At 36.4% G+C, this 23482-nt stretch overlaps 6 protein-coding genes across 9 annotated transcripts; 3 read left to right on the top strand and 3 right to left on the bottom strand.

The window, feature by feature from the left end:
• Positions 1–13: 13 nt before the first annotated feature.
• LOC108604691 (protein farnesyltransferase subunit beta) lies at positions 14–1580 on the bottom strand. The gene is made up of 4 exons (XM_017994248.2): positions 1421–1580; positions 1099–1355; positions 366–1037; positions 14–311 (listed from the first exon to the last, which is right to left on the bottom strand). Exons 1-4 carry the CDS (start codon positions 1517–1519, stop codon positions 98–100), a joined length of 1242 nt encoding a protein of 413 aa, XP_017849737.1. The 5' UTR covers positions 1520–1580; the 3' UTR covers positions 14–97.
• Positions 1581–1783: 203 nt separating this feature from the next.
• Positions 1784–4325, top strand: LOC108602056 (DNA replication licensing factor Mcm5). The gene is made up of 4 exons (XM_017990070.1): positions 1784–2008; positions 2081–3191; positions 3272–4093; positions 4159–4325. Exons 1-4 carry the CDS (start codon positions 1854–1856, stop codon positions 4273–4275), a joined length of 2205 nt encoding a protein of 734 aa, XP_017845559.1. The 5' UTR covers positions 1784–1853; the 3' UTR covers positions 4276–4325.
• Positions 4326–5650: 1325 nt separating this feature from the next.
• On the top strand, positions 5651–6519 carry LOC108603972 (abnormal spindle-like microcephaly-associated protein homolog). The gene has a single exon (XM_017993183.1). It carries the CDS (start codon positions 5889–5891, stop codon positions 6348–6350), a length of 462 nt encoding a protein of 153 aa, XP_017848672.1. The 5' UTR covers positions 5651–5888; the 3' UTR covers positions 6351–6519.
• A 479-nt stretch (positions 6520–6998) lies between these two features.
• Positions 6999–10788, bottom strand: LOC108603970. Of its 3 annotated transcripts, XM_033293970.1 has the most exons (5): positions 10695–10788; positions 10549–10632; positions 8648–10439; positions 7270–8574; positions 6999–7212 (listed from the first exon to the last, which is right to left on the bottom strand). In XM_033293970.1, exons 3-5 carry the CDS (start codon positions 10113–10115, stop codon positions 7055–7057), a joined length of 2931 nt encoding a protein of 976 aa, XP_033149861.1. In that variant the 5' UTR covers positions 10116–10439; positions 10549–10632; positions 10695–10788; the 3' UTR covers positions 6999–7054. The 3 variants fall into 3 exon arrangements, with proteins under 3 accessions (XP_033149861.1, XP_017848668.1, XP_033149862.1); XM_017993179.2 differs by having other exon boundaries at positions 10549–10788; XM_033293971.1 differs by lacking the exon at positions 10549–10632.
• Positions 10789–16051: 5263 nt separating this feature from the next.
• Positions 16052–19200, bottom strand: LOC108601996. Of its 2 annotated transcripts, XM_017989994.2 has the most exons (9): positions 18941–19200; positions 18777–18881; positions 18567–18710; positions 18392–18503; positions 17481–17614; positions 17277–17417; positions 17088–17210; positions 16646–17008; positions 16052–16566 (listed from the first exon to the last, which is right to left on the bottom strand). In XM_017989994.2, exons 1-9 carry the CDS (start codon positions 19133–19135, stop codon positions 16204–16206), a joined length of 1680 nt encoding a protein of 559 aa, XP_017845483.1. In that variant the 5' UTR covers positions 19136–19200; the 3' UTR covers positions 16052–16203. The 2 variants fall into 2 exon arrangements, with proteins under 2 accessions (XP_017845483.1, XP_017845484.1); XM_017989995.2 differs by lacking the exon at positions 18941–19200 and having other exon boundaries at positions 18567–18727; positions 18777–18855.
• A 124-nt stretch (positions 19201–19324) lies between these two features.
• LOC108602074 (probable tubulin polyglutamylase ttll-15) lies at positions 19325–21627 on the top strand. Its single transcript, XM_017990094.1, has 4 exons — positions 19325–19600; positions 19663–20849; positions 20905–21109; positions 21174–21627. The coding sequence occupies exons 1-4, from the start codon at positions 19547–19549 to the stop codon at positions 21288–21290; spliced, it is 1563 nt and encodes a 520-aa protein (XP_017845583.1). The 5' UTR covers positions 19325–19546; the 3' UTR covers positions 21291–21627.
• The last annotated feature ends 1855 nt before the right edge of the window (positions 21628–23482 follow it).

Below are 23482 nucleotides of genomic sequence, written 5' to 3'. Positions count from 1 at the left end.
TATATATGTTTGTAAATTAAGAAAAAATTTTTATGGTACAAAGTTGAAAAATGTTACTTCGAATTTAATTCATATGCTATATACAGTTATCGGCGTTTTAGCTGTGGTTACCATCGGTGTCATTTTTGGAATTGTTAGAAAAATATTTTAAGGCCGCGGCTACAGACTTTGGTGGTACGTTGAACAATGGATGGGTGGGTGATAGTTCATTAGTAAGGTCGCCAAGAACTTGGGGATAAAACGCTGACTGTGAGTGTTGTGCTACGGACACACCGCTTAGTGTGTAGCAAGTATGATAGAGATCTTGTGGCCTGCAAACAATAAAAGTTTCAAACATGTAGATACACATTGTCTATTATTCTTACTTTCCGGGCTTGTCAATAAGACCACCATTTGCTTTCTGGCAGCATAATAATATATATTCCTGCAGGGCACCAATATCGAAAAATGTCTGTTCCATAGCCTTGTCTGCGCCCACTAAAGTTGCCTGAGTAATTGGAATTGTGGCGCCAACCCAGAATGAATAGCAGCCATCAACCAGCTTATTGGTGCGCCCTTGAAAACCGCCTTCGTAGCTCATCTGGCGACGTAGCGTCCATTGGAGCAGTGCCTTCTGGTTACATTTGTCCGCCTGGTTAAGCAGTGCTAGCCCAGCGATGCCGCAAAACGTGTAACCACCATGTGCTTCCAAGTCCGGTGCGCCTCCGAATCCACCCTCATATGTTTGGCAGCGAGCAATCCAATCTGCTGTGCCAGCGAAAAGTTCATTTGCCACCGGGGCTGGAACATTTAGCAGCTTGGCGCAGGATATGGCACAGTAGGCACCGCGCACATCGGTTTCACCATCTACGTGCAATCGGAATGATCCATCTGCTTCTCGCACACTGAACAGAAATTTTATAAGTGAGTCCCGATCAATGGCACGATAAGCATTTTTAGTTCCAATAATGCACAGGCTGTTGACGGCTGCATAAGTAGGAGCCAGGTGGGCATATTGACCTGGTCCGCCGCCAAAGCCGCCAGTTGCAGCGCGACACCTGCAGATTAATGAAGATCTTTAATAAATGTTGAATGTTATTGAATCAGTCATTGACTTACTTGCTCAGAAATTGCACTACATTGTCAAGTGTTTCTTGAGGGAAACTAAAGTTAAGCAGCTGCGCTGATTGTAGTGTCCAATATATACACCAAGGACGGCTGCTATCTAGGCACTGGTAATTGTTGGGTAGATTTAGCAACATTTGATCCAAATACTGCTGGTGTTGTATGCGGTTCAGCTGTGCCACACGTGGGTTGAGGAATTGCATTTGCTGAAAACGATCGTAACATTTCTCCACAGAATCCTCAGTTTTTTGCTGTCATTCATATTTTTCTGTGATTTTAGTACTATATTTGCAAAATGCGACCGTTGATTACTCACCTGTTCTCTTGAGGTCGTTGTAGATAATTTTTCATCGTCGAATTTTAGGTTCTTCAAGTCTGTAAAGTTGCGGAATAGCAGCTCATCTGATGACCACATGATTTTAGTACAAAATAATTTATTTTGAATTTACAGGAATAAAAAAACATTTGTTTGCAAACAAATCAAATTTTATTTTTTATTTTTATCATTCCTGTTGCTCCACTGTTGGTCGCACTTTTATTGTATTGTCGAGTTACGCTAAGTATTTAACAGTAACAGCGAGCTAACATCGAAGGAACAGGAATATCGAAATTTTCGCTCGCACTGCTACGGCATCTTAATCGATATAATGTCCCGCCAAAAATTGCATATCGACGAACACACAAACAACGCTATCAAGCACGCATTAAGTTGTTTATTTCGTTTATAATTTGTAATTAAAAAAAGCGCTATGGAGGGTTTTGATGATGCCGGTGTGTTTTTCTCTGATAACTTTGGTAATGACCAGCAGCCGGATGGAGCGCAAATTAATTTGCAAGCCGTGAAGAAAAAGTACAAAGAGTTTATTCGCACATTCAATGAAGACAACTTTTTCTATAAGTATAGGTAAGCATGCTCAATCAATTATCTTATATTAAAAAAAGACAATTATATGATTAAATATTTGTCTTTATACAGAGATACGCTGAAGCGAAACTATCTTAATGGACGCTACTTTTTGGAGATTGAAATGGAAGACTTGGTGGGCTTTGATGAAACGCTTGCCGATAAGCTAAATAAGCAGCCGACTGAGCATCTGCAAATCTTGGAGGAGGCTGCTAGAGAGGTAGCTGATGAGATAACAGCACCGCGTCCTGAGCATGAGGAGCACATGCACGATATACAAATACTGCTGAGTTCCAGTTCAAATGCTACAAACATACGTGAATTGAAGTCGGATAGTGTATCGCGTTTGGTTAAAATTGGCGGCATAATTGTGTCAGCATCGGGTATACAAGCGAAGGCGACGCGCATGTCGATCATGTGCCGCTCGTGTAGTACTATTATACCCAATCTTAAAGTCAATCCCGGCTTGGAAGGATATGCACTACCACGCAAATGTAATGCTGAACAAGCTGGCAGACCAAAGTGCCCGCTGGATCCGTTTTTCATAATGCCAGATAAATGTAAATGCGTTGATTTCCAAACGCTCAAGTTGCAAGAGCTGCCAGACTTTGTACCACAAGGCGAGATTCCAAGACATTTACAATTGTTTTGCGATCGCTCGCTTTGCGAACGTGTTGTACCAGGTAACCGTGTACTTATCCAGGGTATCTATTCCATTCGCAAAGTCGGCCGACCTACCCGTCAAGATGGCCGTGAAAAGGCCGTACAAGGCGTGCGGGCGCCATACATGCGAGTTGTTGGTATAACTGTCGATGCAGAGGGTGCCGGAGCTATTTCGCGCTACAGTAATATTACTACAGACGAGGAGGAAAACTTCCGTCGCATGGCAGCATCTGGGGACGTTTACGACCGCCTTTCAAAATCTCTGGCACCTAGCATTTTTGGCTCTACCGATATTAAAAAAGCCATCACATGTATGCTGTTTGGTGGGTCCCGCAAAAGGCTACCCGATGGTCTTTGCCGTCGTGGTGACATTAATGTTTTGATGTTGGGCGATCCAGGTACCGCTAAGTCGCAGCTGCTCAAATTTGTTGAAAAGGTGGCTCCTATTGGTGTGTACACTTCTGGCAAAGGTTCCAGCGCTGCTGGTCTTACAGCTTCTGTAATGAAAGATCCACACACAGTGAGTATTATATATATATTTATTGTATATAAACATATTTAATTTGAAGCCCTATGAACGAATAATTTCTTTAAATGCAGCGCAATTTTGTTATGGAAGGAGGCGCTATGGTTTTAGCTGACGGCGGTGTTGTTTGCATTGATGAATTTGATAAGATGCGCGAGGATGACCGCGTTGCCATACACGAAGCAATGGAACAGCAAACCATATCAATTGCCAAAGCTGGCATAACAACAACGTTGAACTCTCGCTGCTCAGTGCTAGCAGCGGCCAACTCTATATTTGGTAGATGGGATGATACGAAGGGCGAAGAGAATATTGACTTTATGCCAACTATTCTGTCAAGATTCGACATGATCTTCATTGTAAAAGATGTACACGATGAGGTGCGCGATATTACTATAGCAAAGCATATTATCAATGTGCATTTAAGCTCGAACAAGTCGGCACCATCTGAGCCAGCCGAAGGTGAAATATCCTTGTCTACCTTTAAGAAGTATATTCACTATTGTCGCACCCATTGTGGTCCGCGTCTCAGTGAGGCTGCAGGAGAAAAACTAAAAAGTCGTTACGTTTTAATGCGCACTGGGGCCGGACAGCATGAGAAGTCTGCGGACAAACGTAACACTATTCCGATTACAGTACGTCAGCTGGAAGCTGTTATACGCATTTCAGAGTCGTTGGCAAAAATGCGTCTGCTGCCCTTTGCTGTAGATGAGCACGTAAACGAAGCTCTGCGACTGTTCCAAGTGTCTACTTTAGATGCAGCCATGACTGGAAGCCTAGCTGGTGCCGAAGGTTTCACCACTGAGGAAGATCAAGAAACCCTAAATCGTATTGAAAAACAGTTGAAGCGACGCTTTGCTATTGGCTCTCAAGTATCAGAACAAAATATATTGCAGGTAAGCATTTTATACCTTTTTATATGGATAGATAATTTTAAGTAAACATATATACATAATTCTAGGACTTTTTGCGTCAGAAATATGACGAGCGCACGGTAATGAAGGTAATTCACACCATGATTCGTCGCGGAGAACTTCAACACAGAATGCAGCGTAAAATGTTGTATCGCATTTGTTAGGAATCTGTTTTATTACATATTTATTGTCATTTCTCATATACATACATTGTCAAAATAAAATAAACAAAATTAAAAAAGTAAGCAACTCTGTGACAAATTGTATATCCAATATTTGTTAACTGCACTGTAAAATATGAAAGCATTTAAAATTTAATATTTTTATTCATGAGGTCATTCTTCTTATAATTATCTCATAAATTGTTTCTCGTATATATGGATATTTGTAATTTTGTCACATTCATAGCACAAAAGCGAACCGGGAAGCACGTCAGTCTTATTCATATTTACACTTCCTTCTTGTATTGCATGTCAAGTAGCATTTACATAGCGTAAATATTTAAACTCCGCTAAGATAGTGCCTAAATAATCAAGTACCTTTACTCTAATATATGTACGTTATTTAGTAGCATAGATATGTGTGTGTATATATATACAAAATATAAATATTTACACTATGTAAATGCTACTTTTTGTTGCAATACACTTGCTTCGTACAATTTCTTCTGAGTATTAATTCACAGCACCATTCAGAGATAAATCAGTTATTCTCCGTTTACAATTGAATTGAACTCTTTTATGTTAGTAATGGACCAGTGGCGCGTTTTTAACTGAGCCTAATTGGAAAGTTACAACAATGGGTAGCACGTTTGTTTGTTTACATTGTAATTCTATTGTTTATGTTTAAAAATAAACGGAAAAGTTTTTGCTTTGGCAGTGATTAATGTGTTTGATAAGAATTTGAATCGTTTTTTCCATTATTTACGATAGTCTACGTAAGATATATTGATCCCATCATAGACAATTTAAATGCTAGAAAATGGGGGATATCTATGCGAGAAAACTTAAAAAACTACTAAATAATTCAAGTCATTCAATTTTCTTTATAACATTATATTTTTACTTATCCTAAATTCTATTGCTTATCATGAGCGATCTTTTGAACTTCAAACAGAGTATCTTTTAGTCGAAGACATCGGTTAAAATGTTTTACTTGTTTTTCAATTAAAAATCATTAACGTCATGAACATCCGGGACTATTTTCAATTTTCAATGAGAGCAAGAGACAAATCCATGTGTTCATGTGGATATGAATACGTAAATTCATTTGTATAATTGCATACACATTCAAAAAAAGATACAACATACGTAGATGCTATGTTTGTACACACAATACAAACATAGATACTTAGCTATGTGTGTGTGCACACAAAAGATACAAATACAATGCTGATGGACCGTATGGACGCCGCTGAGTGTGAGCGCGAGCATAAACGATACATGTATGGGATTGGGAAAGGGGCAGAGGCGTATTTGTTTTGTGAATGGAAAAATGAAATGAAAATTCCTGGTGCACAGCAGCAAAAGCTCGTTAATTGTACGTCAGTACCTCAATAGATCTCAAGCGAGCTAGTTCAGTCAGCTGCCCAGCGAAAATTTGTATTCACTTAGACATATTGTATAAGTATATATGGTACATATGTACAGAATCAGTGACACTTGAGTTTTATAGAATTGCAGATGTGACTTGTGTCATAATTGTCTGAAAATACACACACACACACACACACATAGGATATAAAAACATATATTTGTGCATAGTGCGTTTCAAGATCATGTACATTTATCCAAGTTCGCCTGAATCAGCCTCGTCTCTGCAGTCGGAAGAAAGTGCCGCCATTAAGATACAAGCTAATTTCCGTGGTTATCGCGTGCGCAAGCAGCTTCATCGCACGACCAAGCCATCCAATAGCAACGGATATCTGTCTACGCAAAGTAAACCAAATCTACTAGCCGCACGACGTCAGCAACGTCAGCAACGCACCCACGCCAAAAACATGATGGAGGACAAACCAAAAAACGCCAATAGGGCCGTTGATGGCCAGCGCGTTGACGGAGCTGTTGATGCGAATGTGACGTCAGTGGAAGATCGCTGTGCTACCAAAATACAGGCGGGATTTCGTGGATTTCTCGTGCGTAAAAAGCAGAAAATTGCCACAGATGCTGCCGTTAAAATACAGTCGAGTTTTCGTGGTTTCAAGGCACGCAAAGAAGCAGAGAAATTAAAGAAACCATAATTAGAATAATCATAGCAATAGAGACATGCGCTCCACACCTAGATATACACATAATTCGTAAAGTGTTTATGAGATGAGCATGAAGCACTTTACATACATTCTAATTTTGTATGTGGAGCCATACATACCTACTATGCTACTATATACATAACATACATACATATTTAGAATTTACATATTGTAAATAAAAAGAAGTAGTTCGTAGTCAATATAAATAAAACTTTGTTTTTGAAAAAGCACGCGTGTACATTTTCCTAAATGGAAATCAGACCAATTGTACACACATTTGTATATCTGCCCTGTAATAGCGATCATTGTTAGTGCTCTATTTATAATTGGGAAACTATGAAAATTTTGACTACTTGAGCTTGTATGTATATATCTGCAGTGTTATGAACTATTTCATGTATGTAGTACAATGTACATGTATGCACGTACCAAAATTTATATTTATCTTTTATGCATTTTGTATTTACGTACAAATGTATGTATATTATGTTGTTGGGAGCTCGTGCACAACCGGTAAACTGATGTTTTTTGTAGGATATAACAATGCAAGCTAATTAAATTTTGGAAAATTCTTTATATATTGAGACAGACAGTGAAAAAACAGTTGATATACATATATATGAATTTATTGATAAATAAATATTGGTTAATATCTTTGAATATTTTGCATAATCTTCCAAGTTATGTCATTACTTTCACTTTCGCACTTTCCTCCCGTTCTCTGCGCTCTTTACTCGCTTACGCAGATGCTTGGGTATAAGTCGAAGCACCTCACATTCTATTTGGACTGGCATTGAGTTTTGCCTTAACACTGGCCATTTTAAGCCTGTTGTGTTCCTCTTCGCACGTACAACTATTAAAGTAAGAAGCGATTTTATTTTAATGCACATTAAACTTATATAAAAGTTACCATTCTTGCTGTTGTTCTTTTCATCTACCGACTCTATTGCTGCTCCGCCACTGATGTTGGTGCTACTGATTTTAGTGCCACTTATATTGGTGGCACTACCATGATCATCTTCTGGTGTAGAGTTGGAATCATTGCGAAGTGCATCGCCACGCTGCAGAGTAAGCCGTTTAGCAGCCAAGCTGCTTTCTAAACTGGAGCTTTTCAATACGTTTGCCTTCTTCTTGTGTCTTTTATTATGAAAGCGATATGCATTTTGTATCTTTTTAGCAGCTTCTTCCTCTATAAAGCGTTCCAGCGACTCACTAATGGCATCATTACCAAATGATGCCTTTGTTTCTTGGGTTGACGACTTGGTGCCAGCACTGGCACGTCGCAGTCTACGACGGGTTAAGAATCCGCGTGCACCTGCTTGAATTCTAGTGGCTGCAGATACAATAGTTGACTCTGTTTCGGTAGAAGTGTCCATGGCATCTGCCAATGCTGTGTCTATGTTAAAGTCCTCCTGGTTTAATTTACCAGCATCACAATCATCAGAGTCTCCATCTGACAATGAATATGCCATGATTTTTTTCCGAATATTCTCAGACGTCTCATCGTCCAAATAGCCTTCTAACTCCTCCATTTCGTTACCTGTCTCGTCCATGGTCTCGGATCTGAAAATACGATGTGGCTTGTCGCCAGCAATTGTATAATGACGTAGAAGCTGTGGCCTGTTTGCCTCGGTGTCACTAATAAAATCTTGCTCAGCATCGGCCATGCCGAACACAACGGATTCGCTTTGGGCCGAGCTTTCGCGAGTCTCCGTTTCATCACGCTGCAGACGTTTATAAAGTATTATATCACCATCTTCAATATCGAGAGAGCTTTGATCTTGGATTGAGCCCATGGAGTGAATAACAGGCTCATCAAAACTTGTTTCCGCAATGCGATATTCATCATTGTGCTGCTCCAACAATTCTGACGATCGTCGTCTGGCCATTTTCTCAATTACCTCATCAGGCTTTGACAATTTAGCAGTAGCTTCATCCAGTGCGTCCGCGGACAATGTTTGCAGTTCATTTATGGACTTAATACCCTGAATATTATCATCTATATTAACTTCTGTTTCAATTTTTGATGAGATTGTACCGTCAGTTAATTTAACATCCTGATCCTGATCAAGGCTGGTACGTGAGACACATTTTTTTATGCATGGTTCTTCTTGTACTTCATGATATTTATCATTATTTTGTTGCATTGATGAAAACTCGATTTCCTCTGTTAGAAACTCATGTAAAAGTTGCCCAGGTGAGACTTTAGTTCCATCTGCAAATCATAAAACATAAAATATACTCACACAACTTTGACTGTTTTCTAATTTTTTCTCTTTTAATTTTACCTTTTAAACATGGTGAGACGGCTGCGAAGGCCTTATCTGCTAAGTCTTCTACAACATCCAAAACTGCTTCGTTTGACGAACCTGCTAAATTGTTAGAAGCTCCATTATCATTTTTAAATTCTTGTGTTGGTGTAAGTTCGTTAATATTATTGCCAATATCAGATGTTAATTTTGATTCATGCATATCATCGTTTCGATCAGCTACAATACAAGCGTTTACTTTTGTGTTGTTGGTGCTCTCAGGTGCAATTAAATCAATAGACGTGCTAGTCTCCTGATTATCATTTATAGCTGTACCACTTGATTCAAGTACAATTGGTTGGGTGCCAACAAACCATTCAGATTTAATAGAGTTAGCATTCAGCTCAGTATCCATCAATGTTAAAGATAATGACGGTGACGATTCTACATCATTTAACGGCACCGCTGTGATCAACGAGCTGGTATAAGAATCCTCAGATCTATCATCACGGCTTTCCAACTTTTTCCTTTGTAAATAGTTTAAAAATGCATTTTGAATAATCAAAGCCGCTTTTTCTCTGGTCAAACATTCTGTGGTTTCAGTAGAAGAGTTACAGCTTTTAGTTTGTTGTTTATTTTGTAAAAATCGCCTAGCTGCTTTTTGTATGATGATGGCGGCTAAATTCTTGCTTGTCTGATCCTTTACGTCTGGGCTTATAGATAAAGTTTCATTTGCATTTCTTTCACAGTTGTCTTTAGTGCAGGCTTTATCTATGTTGACTGCTTGCAAACTTTTGTAGTTTCTGTAAGCTTTTTGTATAATTTGTGCGCTTCTATTTAGCTTTGAGTTTTCAGTGCCAATCGCTTCTAAGTTTGAGTTGGGCTCGATCAATGGCTTTACTTCTACATTTTCATAATCAGTTACATTTTCGTCATCAGTTCGAAGTTCATTGCTTGATTCGTTTTCATTTAACTCGTGTATGGTTTGTAACTTTTGCACTCCATACTGTTCATGGCTTAAATCCTTTGCTAATTGTGCACATTCTTCGTCTGACATAGAGTTTAAACTCACGGTCTTGGGATCATTCGAATTGCTTGATTTTCCATTATTACTTACGAATTGCTTATTTTTAGCTGCATCTGTGCGGGTTAAGAATCTTTTTGGTATTTTATAAGTTTCTTTTTTATCGTCGCCATCAAATGAAACAAAGAATGAAATCGAACGTTTTGGCCTTGGAGTATCTTGTGGCGTTGAGCCTTCTCCATTAAAGTAGCTTGGTGCCCTTTCAGGACTCTCGTTATACAATTTAGTTTCCTTAGTTGCATTTTTATCGGCTTCAAATTGTTCCTTTGCTAAGTTCTCTTCCTTCAATTTATCATACGAATCTTGCGATGTATGTTCATTATGAACCTCATACCAAGGTCCTGTCTCAGCTGGCAATTTAAATGACTTTAGCTGAAGCTCAGCAATTGGTCCCTTTTTTAAACGGTCTGATGTAGAGCCCATTGGCTGTTTATCTTTTGTAATGGGGTGTTTCTTATTCTCATTAGTGGTGTTGGTAAAATTTTGTGTGCCAATTAATTGATTAGTCAAAAGCAATGTAGATTTTTTCTGCTAATGTGAAGAACAATTTTTAGAAAAATATAAAACATAAAATTCTCACCAATAGTTACATTGGGATCCTGGCTAGATGATTCTATTTTATCCGTAGTGGTAGTAGCTGCTAAAATTTATTTTGATTTATTTAAAAATAATAACAAAAAGCAAAAGTTAACAACTTACTTGATGTGTCCTGAGAATCAACAAAATGGTTCTCGTTTTTAGAGGTGTCTGTTGAAATGCATTATTTATAAAGATTTATTAAATATGTATAACATCTATTGAAATGCACAGCTTATAAAATTTTTTTAAATATTTGTAAAATTTGTTAAATACTCACCCACAGAATCTGCAGATACTTTTGTTATTTGGGCAACTTCGACATCACTTCGAACTTCCACTTCACCAGCAGCTTTAGTGATGTCTATTGAAATGCACAGTTTATAACAATTTTTTAAATATTTGTAAAATTTGTTAAATACTCACCCACAGAATCTGCAGATACTTTTGTTATTTGGGCAACTTCGACTTCACTTCGAACTTTCACTGCTCCAGAAGCATTAGTGGTGTCTGTTGAAATGCATAATTTATAAAAAATTTTTAAATATGTATAAAATTTGTTAAAACTCACCCACACATCATCTCAGATACTTTTCCTACTTTGGCAACTTCGAACATGACTTCAATGCTTTATAATTTGTAAGCATTTAGTTTGCTATTAGCTTGCTTTAAATATTTGTAAAATTTGTTAAATACTCACCCACAGAATCTGCGGATATTTTTCCTGTTTCGGCAACTTCGACTTCACTTTGAACTTCCACTGCACGAACAGCTTTAGTGGTGTCTGTTGAAATGCATAGTTTGTAAAGATTATTAAATATTTGTAAAATTTGTTAACTCCTCACCCACAGAATCTGCAGATATTTTTCCAATTTGGGCGACTTCACTTTGAACTTCCACTTCACCATCAGCTTCCGGTTCATTTCCAGGATCAATTAATTGATTTTCATTATGAAGATCATCTGTGGGTTCCAAATGACTAGCTAAGCTACCTTGCCCTTCAACTGATTCGATATGAAGGCGATCCTTGGAGTCCAAATTGCTATCCAAGATACTTTTAATTTGACCTAAATTGTCAATTGTTATATTTGATTCATTGTTTTTATTATATTCATTATGTTCACTGCTTTCTCCACGTGAGGCGGTTTGGTCTTCAATAATCTCGAAAGCATTTTGGCTTGACACTTGTTCAGTATGATTATTTTCCTGAACTTCATCTAGAGGCTTAACTTCTGCTGGAATTGTGTCCCCTGCTGCATCTGATTCAATTGGCTTTGATTCTATAATATGACCTTCTAAGGATAATTGGGAATCACTTGTTTTTAGTTTTTCAATGTCTGCAATGTTGTGCTTCTCAGCAGAGCTTGATGCTGCATCTAATTTTGGTTTCGGACTAACGCCAGCTTCAGAGCTTTCCGTTTTTTTTTGTTCATTATCAGTTTCTGATAATGGCAGGACCCCCCCTATATTTTTCATGTTTAATATTTCATCCTCTTTTTCATTATTGATTAGCGGAACGTCTAAATCTATTGTAGCTTCATCCGTACTTGTTTTTGTAGAACCCAAATCTTTACTATTATTCAATATTTCTTGTACATTTGCATATATTTTTGCTTCAGTTGTATTTGGCGTATCTGGCTTCGTATTATGTTCTTTATTTTCTTGTGTGGTTTGAAGTACATCAGTTGCTACTAGAATTGTTTTGTTTTCGCTGATATCTGTATAATCAGGCAATTCGACAGAAGGATCTTGATTTTCTGCAATGGCTGGCCCATCTTCCAATAAGTTTATTTTTGCATCTGTTTTATTTGAAGAGTCAGGAGCTGGACTCAGTTCTAAATTTATGTGAGTTTCAGTTTCTTCATCTAATTCGGATTTCTCATCAACTTTAGAAGTAATTAAAGAATCTGAGGAGATTGCGCTGGTGACAGATAAATTTAATTGATCCACCGTTGCTATAAAATCGTTATTACTAGTATGCTCAGAAGCACTTAAGCTTTCGATATGGTCATGATCTGTATCATTGTATATGTTAGACACTTCTTGTGACTTTTGCATTATTTCAATTTCTTCGGATTGTCCTTTATTAGAAATTTGTGGCTTCGCCTTGAGTTCAGAATCTATTTGAAGCTTATTATTTCTAGGCATCTCAGATGTTGTTTCTGTTAACACTTCTATAGAGCTCTGCTTTTCAGGAATCAGTTCAGTATCTAAGGGTTTTATAGCTAAATCCGATAAGCCTTCCACGGAGTTAGAGACCTTAGTGAATTTTTTTTTATTTACTTCCAAGTTTTCGGTAAAATCAGTTTCATTAATTTCCTCTCGTAAGTCCGTTGCAGCAGAAGATATTTCAGAATCCATGTGAGTTTCTTCTGAAGCATTTTTCATTTTGTTTTGAACACTGGAGTCCACTGAGGCTTGTGTATTTGGAATTATGATTGAAGTCTCATTAACGCTTACAGGTAAATTCTGCGTTTCCTTAATATAATTATTAGCATTGTCTTGAAATTTGCTTAAAGAATCCAAACATTCCTGTTGCTCAGTATTTACAGTAATATCCGGAGACTTAACGACTGAACAGTTTTCTTTTAGCTGTTGATTGTTGGTTGCTAATTCAGTTTCTTTGTTGCTAGGGTCGATGCTAGTGTCCTCCGTCAAAATTAACTCATAATCTTCTTCACCTGGAAGAACACTGTGGATGACAATGGATCTAATATTTTCTAAACCTTTTTCATCTTTGGTCTCAGTTTCCATCTCGTGTTTACCCTTCAGTTTCTCTATGCTAGCGCTGTCAGAATTTTCCATAGAAATGTTGGATTCCTGAATTTCGGCTTTGCTTTTATGAGTAGTGTCTGGCGCCGGGCAAAGTACAGCATCTGCAAATATCAAATTTTATATTAATACTTTAAAAATCTGTTGGTGCTCATAACTTACCTTTATTTTCCATATTAGTGTCATGTTGCAGAGGCGGTATTTGTATATTTTGTAAAACCTGTTGAAGGCTATTGATTTCAACTGAATATTTGTCCTGCTCTTCTTCTGAAATTGGCGAGATTCTACTAGAATGTTCGACATCGGTATTCTTATGTTTGATAAGTTCTTCACTAATTTCATGTATATCAGCATGAGGCGATTCTTGTATATTTTGTAAAGTTTGTTGAAGGCTATTTACTCCAACTGAATATTTACTTTGTGTGTCTTCTGAGAATGGTGAGATTCTACCAGAAGCGTCAACAATATCACGCTTATTTCTCATTGATTCATCAGCATTATTTATAAATTCAACAGCAGATACAGATTCTACAAATATTAAAAAAACAACAACAACATAACTTCATACATTTTTTTCTGAAATAATTTAATATTATATGTGCTAAGGTAAAATTAATTTGTTCATTCTAACTTTTATTATTATGTATTTGCTAAGTGTGCAACATACACTTTTAAAATTTAAAGTGTGCCGGTTGCAACATATCGTATTTTTCTTATTTAAGTCTCAACCTAATTTGGTTTTAATTATTATATATATATTATAAATATTATATATTAATTTAAATATTCTTAAGTTATTAAAAAATTATTTCGAAATAAATTATTTATGCAATCATCAATCATTGCATATTATTAATAGCCAGCATGAACAATTATTTCAGATTTTTAGTCGACTTTTAACTGTTAGAACATTTTTGTATAAGGTAATTTGTATAATTTACAAACTATTTGCATAAGGTATAAGGAAAAGTTCAAATATTTTGCAAAAATTACCTGATTCTGTAGGCAATGTCTTTGTCCTATTTTCTGCATTGTTCAGTAGTAGTTCATTCGAGCTCGTTGGTTCTTCTACAGAGCTTAAAACCTCAGATAGTTTTTCTGTCAATATCTCTTCATCAATGATTAGATTTCTTTTTTTTATGCCCTGTTCAGTGCTGTCAGTGACAGTAGTAATCGGATCGAAATGTACATTCAAAGATGAAGTTTCAGTTTTATGTTCAAGAGACGGGCTCTTCACATGCTTATCATTTTCAGACGATAAGCTTGTTTCCTGGGATAGGGCATTCATTGTATTATTTATAAGATTTAAGCTCAAGTCGTTATTTAGTTCGCTTTTCACTGTTGCTGTTTTGTCGCCATAATTATCTTCTTTAGTGTCCTGACTTACGATGTGGCTGACATTTAAATTGGGTTGATTAGAATTTTCACTAGCAATAACGTCTGTAAAAAGAACTTTTATTTTTATAATATGTTGAACTTGCGTTCTATTTACAATTTATGTAATTACCATTTCCTTTAATATTTTTCAGCATTTCATTGGATTTTATTGCAGCCTTGGCGTAGTTTTTATTTAGGTTCGTGTTATCGTTCTCAACCTCTTCAGTTTCTGTAATTGTTTGCTGATGAACTCCTTCTCCTTCATTGCTTGTAGGATTTCCAAAGTCATTGTGTTCGCAGGCCGACTCTGTGGAAAGTAGGGCTGTAGAAGCGGACGTATAGGACGCTGCTTCAGATGCGTTATCATTGCCATCTTCGCTTTGCTCATGCTCAGCATTTGTAAACTTTTTAGCTCTTCGGGCTTTAACCAATCGTCGAAATGCTCTTTGAATAATAAATGCAGCTGACATAAGAGAAGCATTATGTTTAGAGGAAGAGATACGAGTTAACTTATTCGAATTGTTTTTCCGTTTTAAATAAAGTCGACATTGTCTTTGTATTATATAAATAGCATTGATATATTTGGCAGTGTTATAGCTATCGGTAGTTCTTATTTCTTTCTTGGCTCGTTGCTTTGACAAGTATATACGTGTATGTTTCTGTATTAGCAAAATTGTACGTAAGTCATATTGATTTTTAGAGTAATCGGCAGCTATTTTCTCCACTTTGCTTTTACGTCGTTTTAGGTAGTGCCGAAAATGATGCTGAATAACGCAAACAGCTTTCAAATAATTAAGATTGTGTGTTTTCTGTTCAAAATCAGCGCCTTTAGTAACTTCAAATGTATTTACTTTATTAGATTCTTGCTGAACCTCTTCACCTTTTGTATTTAAAACACGTCCGCATTCGCATTTTACTTTGGTTTCTATAGGGTTAATTCCCTTTTCATTCATGTACTTTTCATATGCCGTATATTTAGTGTAGGTCATCGTTCCTGCCTGACCAGTACGAAGATTTCGAAAGTATTCAACACCAAAATGTAGCAAATTGTCTGGATTTTCTTTGAGAACAGCTTTAATAAATTTCTTTATTGTTTCCGTAAGATTATCGGGTATTACACTAAAGGCATATGAGACTGGCACCTGTTGTCTGATTCTATTTTTCATGATGGTTTCATAACTTTGCGGCGGCTCATATCTTGCCACTTTGTGTTGCGGCTTCTTAGCCTCTATATTTTCAAAAAATGTTAACGAAAATTCATTCAGATTTTTGGGTTTCTCGCGTAAAACCTCTTTTGTATAAGTTTTCATTAGGTCTCGTAGACCTTCTGGCACTCTTGGCAAATTTGTGCCTGACATAATTAGTTTGTAAATTGCACAATTTTAAATGTTTTCACTGCAAAAGTCCAATCAATACTGTTGAAATAAAATATTTTCTGAACCTTGTTGACTTAAGGAGCGACCGTTTACATGGTAACCATTTGGTAGCCATAACATTTGCTGGTTGACGCACAGTCTTTTCTCATTTAAAATAAATATGTGAAGAGTATGGCTAAAATACAATTCGGACGAAACTTATTCATACCCCAACACTAAATAAAATTAGGCTCCGTTAAAATAACCATAAATGCTTTTCATCTGAATTCATTTTTATTGTGAAAAATAACAGTTTAGATTTTCAGTGTAGTTATGTTTTTAGTTGAAAGTAAGAAACTTAGGTGGCAGTCACATGCGTTAAATTTGGATTATTAAGTGTTGCAATTAATAATTCAATGGAATAATTAAATCTACATATTTTCGATAATACGACATATTATTGGTATATCTTCTTCCCTACCAATGTCATTTGTATCTGATTTTAAGCTTTGACTTATAAAGTCGTGCTTAAATTTTTTCCAATTTAATGTTTTTAAAAAATCATCAAATAAAGTTTCTCTTGACGGTATTATACACTCCATATAAAAAAGTCGCCTATGCCACACATTTTCTGGATTTTGTTCTTTTTCTAATAAGAAAAATCTGGGCAGCATTAAACATTGCACTGTACTGCGTGCCATTATAACACGGTCTTTTATTTGTTCTCCCAATCCGAAGATACCGCCGAATGTTAGGGATCCAACATCAATAAAACGGCTTTCGATTGCTTCATCCTATAAAACATTTGAAATAATATTTATTAAATTCATTTGTAAATAATATTTTTTAGTAACATTTTTATATTTAACTTACTTCCGAATCTGATAGAGATAGCTCTCTTTCAGATTCTAACATTGCATCAGAATCTATTGATATGCTTGAGGAAGATGAAATGCTTAAGCTTGAAGGAATTTTTGAAAGCTGCTTTGCAAATGAAATGCTTGATCTAAAACTAGAAATGTCCTTTACAGAGGTTTTCGAATGGCTTCTGGAACTGTACGGTTTACCCTCCTCTAAATATTCGTCGAGATAGTACTTATACTCTTCTTCATAATAGTGTATTGATGCACTAAGGGTTCGTTTTGAAGATGTAGTTATACTAGGTAATTGGGTTTTGGCGCCAAGCCCACAAGCTTTCTCCATTTCTCTTATATGAAACTTTCTAGGCTGGATATTCTGCTGATTTTATGTTATTGCTTGCTTTAGCTCCTATATTTGTACATATATCAAATTGTTTCCTCGTTAAATCACTCACCTTTTTTTTTGTTTGGCTCTCCGCTGAGTTAATTGAAGAAATTTCCGGAATGCTTGTCTCACTACCGTTATCTCGCTCTATATCAATAAGTTCATATATCTTCTTTCCATTGTTTACAGTTACCTGTATAAAACGAAATAAATTTTTTACTATACGAATTGTATGTAACCAAGCTATATTACGAATTACTTTCATATTAAGGCATTGAAGTATACAACACTCTCCGCTAAGCACAAAATGAACATTAGTTAGTGTTCCCTTGTCCTCGTTATATATTGTGTCCAAAGCATTAAACTGTTTAATGGTCCCTAATTTGCATGCACTTGTTATCTAAAATTCTCATTACAACAAACTCATTAGTATTGGAATATACTTTTCTATAATATAACGTACTTGTTCTTCATTAAGAAATTTGAAGTAGTCCAGTGCCTTAATGGCTTTCTTCTTCTCATTCCAAATTTTCTGCATGTAAGGCTTTAGTATTGAATTAAAGTCAGATTCAAACAAAACCAGGAGCTCACATTGTGCTGTGAATCCAGGATACAAAATGTACGTTATATGGCCACCAACAGCAAATGCAAAATGTTGTATGCCAATTCAGCCAAAAATTCCCAGCCGATACACCAAAAAGAGTTTTGAGCAAAACATGGCAAAAGCAACAATACCAAAAAAATCAAAATAAGCACCAACGTTGCGAAGTGAAAGCAAATTTGAGATTCAGTTCTGGGCATGGAGTTTAAGGGCCTGTTGTAGCAACCTACTAACTTATATTTGATTTGATTGCATACACATCCGTACATTCTAGCTCGTTGAAATGTTGGCGCGGTGTAATACCCGCACAGGTGGCGGGGGTGATGTGTTTTGCTATTCATTTTGATTGAATCGAATTAGGACTTAACATTGTTTATTGCTGATTAAATTGGTTGGTGCAGGAATTTGCTTTTGGTCACGAATATGTACGGATGCAAATTTTGTATATGTATGTTAGTGTGTTTCGTCTATGTCAGCATATCGCGTGTTTGTTTTATACCTCTTGGTACCTGTACCATGTACATAGGTAAACAAAATTTATCATTGTAATAAATTTAAGATTCCACTTTAAATAAATACATCCGATGCTACCGATCATTTCACATAATGTTTATATTAAGCGTTCACTTAAATTTAATAAAATAAATTAACTTGTTAATTGATGTTCCAAATATTCTATAAATACTTTTTAGGAAGCAAATATTTATAAATATTCATTAAAATAGAAAGCTTGTCTAATGTTTTGTGGAGTGCAAACATAAAGTCATACATACATGCAGCTATCAATGAATGAGTGCGTAAGCAGTCTTCAAGTATTTCTACATCGCCAATGCAATCTCCAGGTCCATAGATCATTTCGACTTTTGTATCAGTCTTTCCAGTCAGCTTGTATAAACAGGATAAGCATTTAAATTTCTAACCTATTACAATCTAAAACATCCATTGTACCTTTATATATTTGGTGTAAGCCCTTTGAACTTCTCCTGTTATAATAAAGTAAACTGCAACTGGCATGTCTCCAGTTCTTATAACCGTACGACCAGCGGAAATTGTTATATATTTTATAACGGGAATTAAATGAGCACGCATTTTCTACAATATAATGAATGCTATAACAATTATTAAAATTATTATTTATTAAATTATGTATAATCAAACCGGTGGAATCCAATAAAAGCATCTTAGCTCTAAGAACAAGTTGCAAAGTTTCTTGCGGTCTGCAATAGTTCGTATTCGATGGGGTGTAATAAGAAGCGTTTTCTCCTTATAGTATGCAAATATTAAAGTTAAGTTTTGTTTAGCAAAGAATCCCAGAGACTTACGGCAGCTGTTAGCATTCCAATTTTTCTTTTTTGACGCACTAAGAGAGATATATTTCTCTTAGCGTTTGTAGAAATCTTTTGATCACCGTCGTACCAAAGTTTATTCATAACGAGCATTCGAACCACTCTTTTAAACACACTCCTAAGCTGTGTTCTCAGCTTTTGCTCTTCAGTGTTGCGTATACGCTTAGACATTTTGCAATTGATTCGTAATAAATGTGTAAGAATAATTAAACAATATTAAAATAAACAAAACAAACTAATACTACGTATTTTGAAATATCAATAGCAAATTTTGTATTGTTTCAAAATAATACATACATTTGAACAGTAAATCAAATAATTTGGTTAAAATAAAAAAAACTTAAGCGAAACGATTGTCTGCAATCAACTGTCAGTTTGAATTGCGCGCCAAGCATCGTAAGCATTTCGCGAAGAAGAAGAAATTCAGCTGTTAGCCGATAACATTTGAACGTTGACGTGTGAATGAATATTTTTGTTCTTATTTAGTTGACCAAGCTATTGTTTTCGCAGTTTTAACTGGGTGAAGATCTTTATTCAAATTAGACACGTTTTATTTTGTGTTTTTTAATTTGAAATTTAAAAATGGAGCCACATTTGAACGCCGAAACACAAGAAAAATCAAAGAATGAGCATGAGGTAAGACTAATGATTACTTCCATCCACATATGCATTTGTGTACAAAACTTTCACTTCTTCAGTTTCCAGAAGCTCCCGCTAAACATTCTGCACTAAATCTGGGCTCAATTCAGTTACGTACTGTGATGTTATTTTTAGTGGCCACAGTTTTCACTGCAGTGGTAGTAGAACTTTTACCTGATTACACCAAAATAATGCATACAATCAAGAACAACAGCATCAGTGTGACTGAACAAGTGCAGCATCGTCGAACTTATTCAATTTACGGTCTAAGTTCCAAAGAAGATCATTTGGTGCACGTCGTGAGCGTATTGAAGAGGTTCGGCTATGAAAGAGTTGAGATGGATGGAAATAAATGGGATTTATTGTGGGCTCATGACTATCCGTATCGTGTTTATCCGAAACTAAAAGACCTTGGCGATCATCAGTTAGTAAATCACTTGCCAGGATGTGGCTATTTAACAACTAAGGTTGACTTGTGTACTTCCCAGCTGCCCTTTTTACCACGGGCATTTCGCTTACCTGCACAAGGAGAGGAATTCTTAGAGTATGCAGCCACACATCCAGATACATTATTTGTGCAGAAGCACAATGCTCACCGACATATCAAAGTAAAACCACCTCAAGACATTGTTCAGAGCTCCAATGACTCCTTTGTGCAGGAGTTCATACAGCGGCCATTTTTAGTCGATGGCCATAAATTTGACATTGGCGTCTATGTTGTGATAACTTCAGTGAATCCTCTTCGTGCCTACATTTACACAGGCGATGTTTTATTTCGTTACTGCCCTGAAAAGTACTATCCATTCGATGCAGAAAATGTGGACAAATATGTTGTGGGTGACAATTATCTACCTACCTGGGAAGTGCCTTCTTTAGCCAAATATTATGCTCTCTATGGTAGCAGCATGCGCTCTGCCTTTGAAGCATATGTGCGCGATCAGTCTATGGATCCCTCAAAAATCTGGGTACAAGTCGAAAGCATTGTACGCAGAACTATTTTGGCAAAAGAGCAAGATATAGTGAACAGTTTAAGCGCATATAAAACACGAAATTTCTTTGAATTGCTACGTTTTGATCTGTTTATTGACGAGGACCTAAAGGTTTATCTAATGGAGGCCAACATGTCGCCAAACCTTTCTTCAGCTCATTTCAAACCAAATTCTATTTTATACGAGCAAGTGCTCTACAGTGTCTTTAACTTGGTGGGCATTCGGCCAGTGACTTCAACAAGTGCAAGTGATACGCCGTAAGTTTCTATGAAATATGCCCAAATTTTAAGAGCTAATTAATTTCTCTTCTAGGCTTAACGAAATGATAACAACTGACAAGAACTTAGCTACTGGACTCAATAATTGTGCGTCTTATAACTGCAATACGTCTTGTGATAGAGATGAATGCAATCTCTGTTTGCCGTGTATGAGCGGCTCTGAGTATAAATGGCTTGAAAAGGCTCATGATGAGCACTTACATCGCGTTGATATGAAGCGAATTTTCCCCAAGCCAATCGTGAGTAAAATGTACATATTTATTCTATTATATAAACTAATGTTTATTTTTCTTACATTTTTAGCACGATTTTCAATCGTTCAATATTGATAACGAAGTTACGAATATGACTAAACAAAATGCTTGGATAAGCCGCTGGTTTTATAATAAATGCGAATACGATCGTACCTGGTGCATGTGATTGCATTAAAGACATGTAGATACATAAGTCTGGAGACAATAGCTCAATTGAAAACCACGTTTATTTTATATACATACATATAAATATATGTAGTATAATTTGTTTAGTTATTAGCTGTAATAACGATTGTTATTGATTGTATATTAATAATTGATCGTAACTATTAGCTTTTCTTTGGTTCGTACCTAAATTTAATACAGTTGTACCTTGCATGAGATCCTCCTAGGGTCTGTAGGAATTACAACAATTTAAACACAGAGGCCTTAGCGTTAAATCTTAAGCGTTGACTTACTTAACTAATAATAAGTGATTCGCAATAAATGTCAGGTCTGTTTTGCTCTCTTAACATAAAAATTTATAAATATGTTTATCTTTTTGATGAACATTTAATTTTATATATTTCTTTTAATTATTTTCGTTTACAGTTGGCTGTCCACAGTCGACATTAAATAAATAAATACACTTATTGCTTAAGCTTTTTAAGTATGACTGAGCTAATACATAAAATAAAAAAATGAATTATTAAAGAAAACAAATAAACATTTGCGCCTTTCCAGTATTATATGAAGGCATGGCTTAAGATGCCTATACTAGAAAAATAATCACTTCCGAAAATATGTTAAAACTACCGATGTTAACTTAACCTCGACGATGAACAGGTATGAAGCTTGAGCCAAATATGCAAATAGAATTAGCCAGCGAGCAGCAATATATGTTGATTGTGGTTGTGCCTAACCCAAGAGCAGACAGTTTAGTATATTAATAAACAGCTTAAGCAACTGACATGGCCAAGCACAAGAAGAGCTCAAGAGCTCGACGGTGGATCAGGCCTGTATAGCAATGTAAATTAGCACGATGGAGGAGATGTTTGAAGTTTGAAGCTTTGATTCTATGATAAAGCTTTGACTTGCGAAACGCTTTAATAAAATTCAGATCGAGTATGAACCTGTTGGCTAATAATAATAATAAGAATACACGACATGAAATATCTTTGGAGGCGATTTGGAATATCTTTGAAGGAGTGAGTTTTTATCTATTGTGTAAAAATCTCTTAAAAGTTTTCTCTGATCTCTATAACGATTATACACTTCATTTGCGCTCATTTTCCCTGCTGCGCGCAGGGCAACATGCGATAAGTAACTTCACTTCCTTATTACTAATTTTGTAATTAAACTTTTTTGATGGTTAAAGAGGTGCTTTCGGAAAATCATTAGCACTCCAGCCTCTGCCAGCAAGCCCACTTCCTTTGGCCAAATTCTATAAAGTGTAAAGAATTTGTGTTGAAGCAGATGTCGCGCCGTTGTCGCGTCTTTACGACGTTATGGCTCTGGCAAGGGTATGGTATGCTTTTTGCAGGCCGATAACAGACAAGATACGTCAATGTCAACATCAATGTGGCAATGTATTCACATGGGCAGCATTAGGTTCCAATCAATGCGGCGGCTGAGCAATGGCAATGGCAATGGCAACGGCAGCGCATCGAGCAGCGCAACGTTCTCAACCCATAATCGGAGCTACACGAGGAAATGTCAGGCTTGATAAAATATTGTCTAGAATACATTTTTACTCAGGCGAAGTCGCCAATGCTTAACGCGCTGCTAAATGTTAAATGAATAGATGGGTATACTTGGATAGACAGACGTTCAGACTCTGGCTCAGAGTCAAAGCCAGAGTCAGTCGCCTTCCCGTTTTGCTGCTCAGACTGCTCAGAATACTGCAGACTAAGGACTGGAGACGAAGTCAGAATCTCAGTCGGAGACAAAGACGAAGCTGCTTTGTCGGCAATTACTTGTGGTGGTGTGAAGCGATGGATTTATTGCCCTAACAGCTAATCAAGAAGCTGAATTTATCGCTGACTTTATTCGACATTTAGAGGTTGTATATGTACATAAACCCCATGCAATAGCCAATGGGGCTCATTGGCCAAAATCGCCAAAGTCGTTCAGTGTCATGGGAAAAAAAAACCAGAGCCCACTCCGCAATCAGTTGATCGAACAAACCTTATACAGGTTATTTAAATAGTATTATGCTAAGAGATCGCATGCATATGCAGGTGAATTGATGTTAATACGCTTCGCACTCTTTGTGGATTTAATACAAATGCGATTTGTTGCTGGTGGCTGCTACTGCTGCTACCTGAGTTACGTAAAAAAATATATTTGTGTTTCCGTCTAACGGTTAACTTAAGCCCA

This window comes from Drosophila busckii, chromosome 3R (assembly GCF_011750605.1).
Source record: "Drosophila busckii strain San Diego stock center, stock number 13000-0081.31 chromosome 3R, ASM1175060v1, whole genome shotgun sequence".
In the NCBI taxonomy this organism is placed as follows: domain Eukaryota; kingdom Metazoa; phylum Arthropoda; class Insecta; order Diptera; family Drosophilidae; genus Drosophila; species Drosophila busckii.
Note: the sequence above shows the minus strand (reverse complement) of the source record. Positions and strands in the feature narration are given on the sequence as shown.

Excerpts from the sequence above, each read along its gene's own strand:
- LOC108602056 (XM_017990070.1), top strand. The coding sequence starts at position 1,854 with ATGGAGGGTTTTGATGATGCCGGTGTGTTTTTCTCTGATAACTTTGGT. Across the intron at positions 2,009-2,080 it reads AACTTTTTCTATAAGTATAG|AGATACGCTGAAGCGAAACT; the intron begins GTAAGCATGCTC and ends GTCTTTATACAG. Across the intron at positions 4,094-4,158 it reads CAGAACAAAATATATTGCAG|GACTTTTTGCGTCAGAAATA; the intron begins GTAAGCATTTTA and ends ACATAATTCTAG.
- LOC108602074 (XM_017990094.1), top strand. The coding sequence starts at position 19,547 with ATGGAGCCACATTTGAACGCCGAAACACAAGAAAAATCAAAGAATGAG. Across the intron at positions 19,601-19,662 it reads AATCAAAGAATGAGCATGAG|TTTCCAGAAGCTCCCGCTAA; the intron begins GTAAGACTAATG and ends TCACTTCTTCAG. Across the intron at positions 20,850-20,904 it reads ACAAGTGCAAGTGATACGCC|GCTTAACGAAATGATAACAA; the intron begins GTAAGTTTCTAT and ends TTTCTCTTCTAG.
- LOC108601996 (XM_017989994.2), bottom strand. The coding sequence starts at position 19,135 with ATGTCTAAGCGTATACGCAACACTGAAGAGCAAAAGCTGAGAACACAG. Across the intron at positions 17,615-18,391 it reads TCATTCATTGATAGCTGCAT|CACAATGTGAGCTCCTGGTT; the intron begins GTATGTATGACT and ends CTGGATTCACAG. Across the intron at positions 16,567-16,645 it reads TATCTCTATCAGATTCGGAA|GATGAAGCAATCGAAAGCCG; the intron begins GTAAGTTAAATA and ends AATGTTTTATAG.
- LOC108604691 (XM_017994248.2), bottom strand. The coding sequence starts at position 1,519 with ATGTGGTCATCAGATGAGCTGCTATTCCGCAACTTTACAGACTTGAAG. Across the intron at positions 1,356-1,420 it reads CAACGACCTCAAGAGAACAG|CAAAAAACTGAGGATTCTGT; the intron begins GTGAGTAATCAA and ends TATGAATGACAG. Across the intron at positions 312-365 it reads CTTATTGACAAGCCCGGAAA|GCCACAAGATCTCTATCATA; the intron begins GTAAGAATAATA and ends TATTGTTTGCAG.
- LOC108603970 (XM_017993179.2), bottom strand. The coding sequence starts at position 10,115 with ATGGGCTCTACATCAGACCGTTTAAAAAAGGGACCAATTGCTGAGCTT. Across the intron at positions 8,575-8,647 it reads CGTCTCACCATGTTTAAAAG|ATGGAACTAAAGTCTCACCT; the intron begins GTAAAATTAAAA and ends TATGATTTGCAG. Across the intron at positions 7,213-7,269 it reads AAAGAACAACAGCAAGAATG|TTGTACGTGCGAAGAGGAAC; the intron begins GTAACTTTTATA and ends TTACTTTAATAG.
- LOC108603972 (XM_017993183.1), top strand. The coding sequence starts at position 5,889 with ATGTACATTTATCCAAGTTCGCCTGAATCAGCCTCGTCTCTGCAGTCG.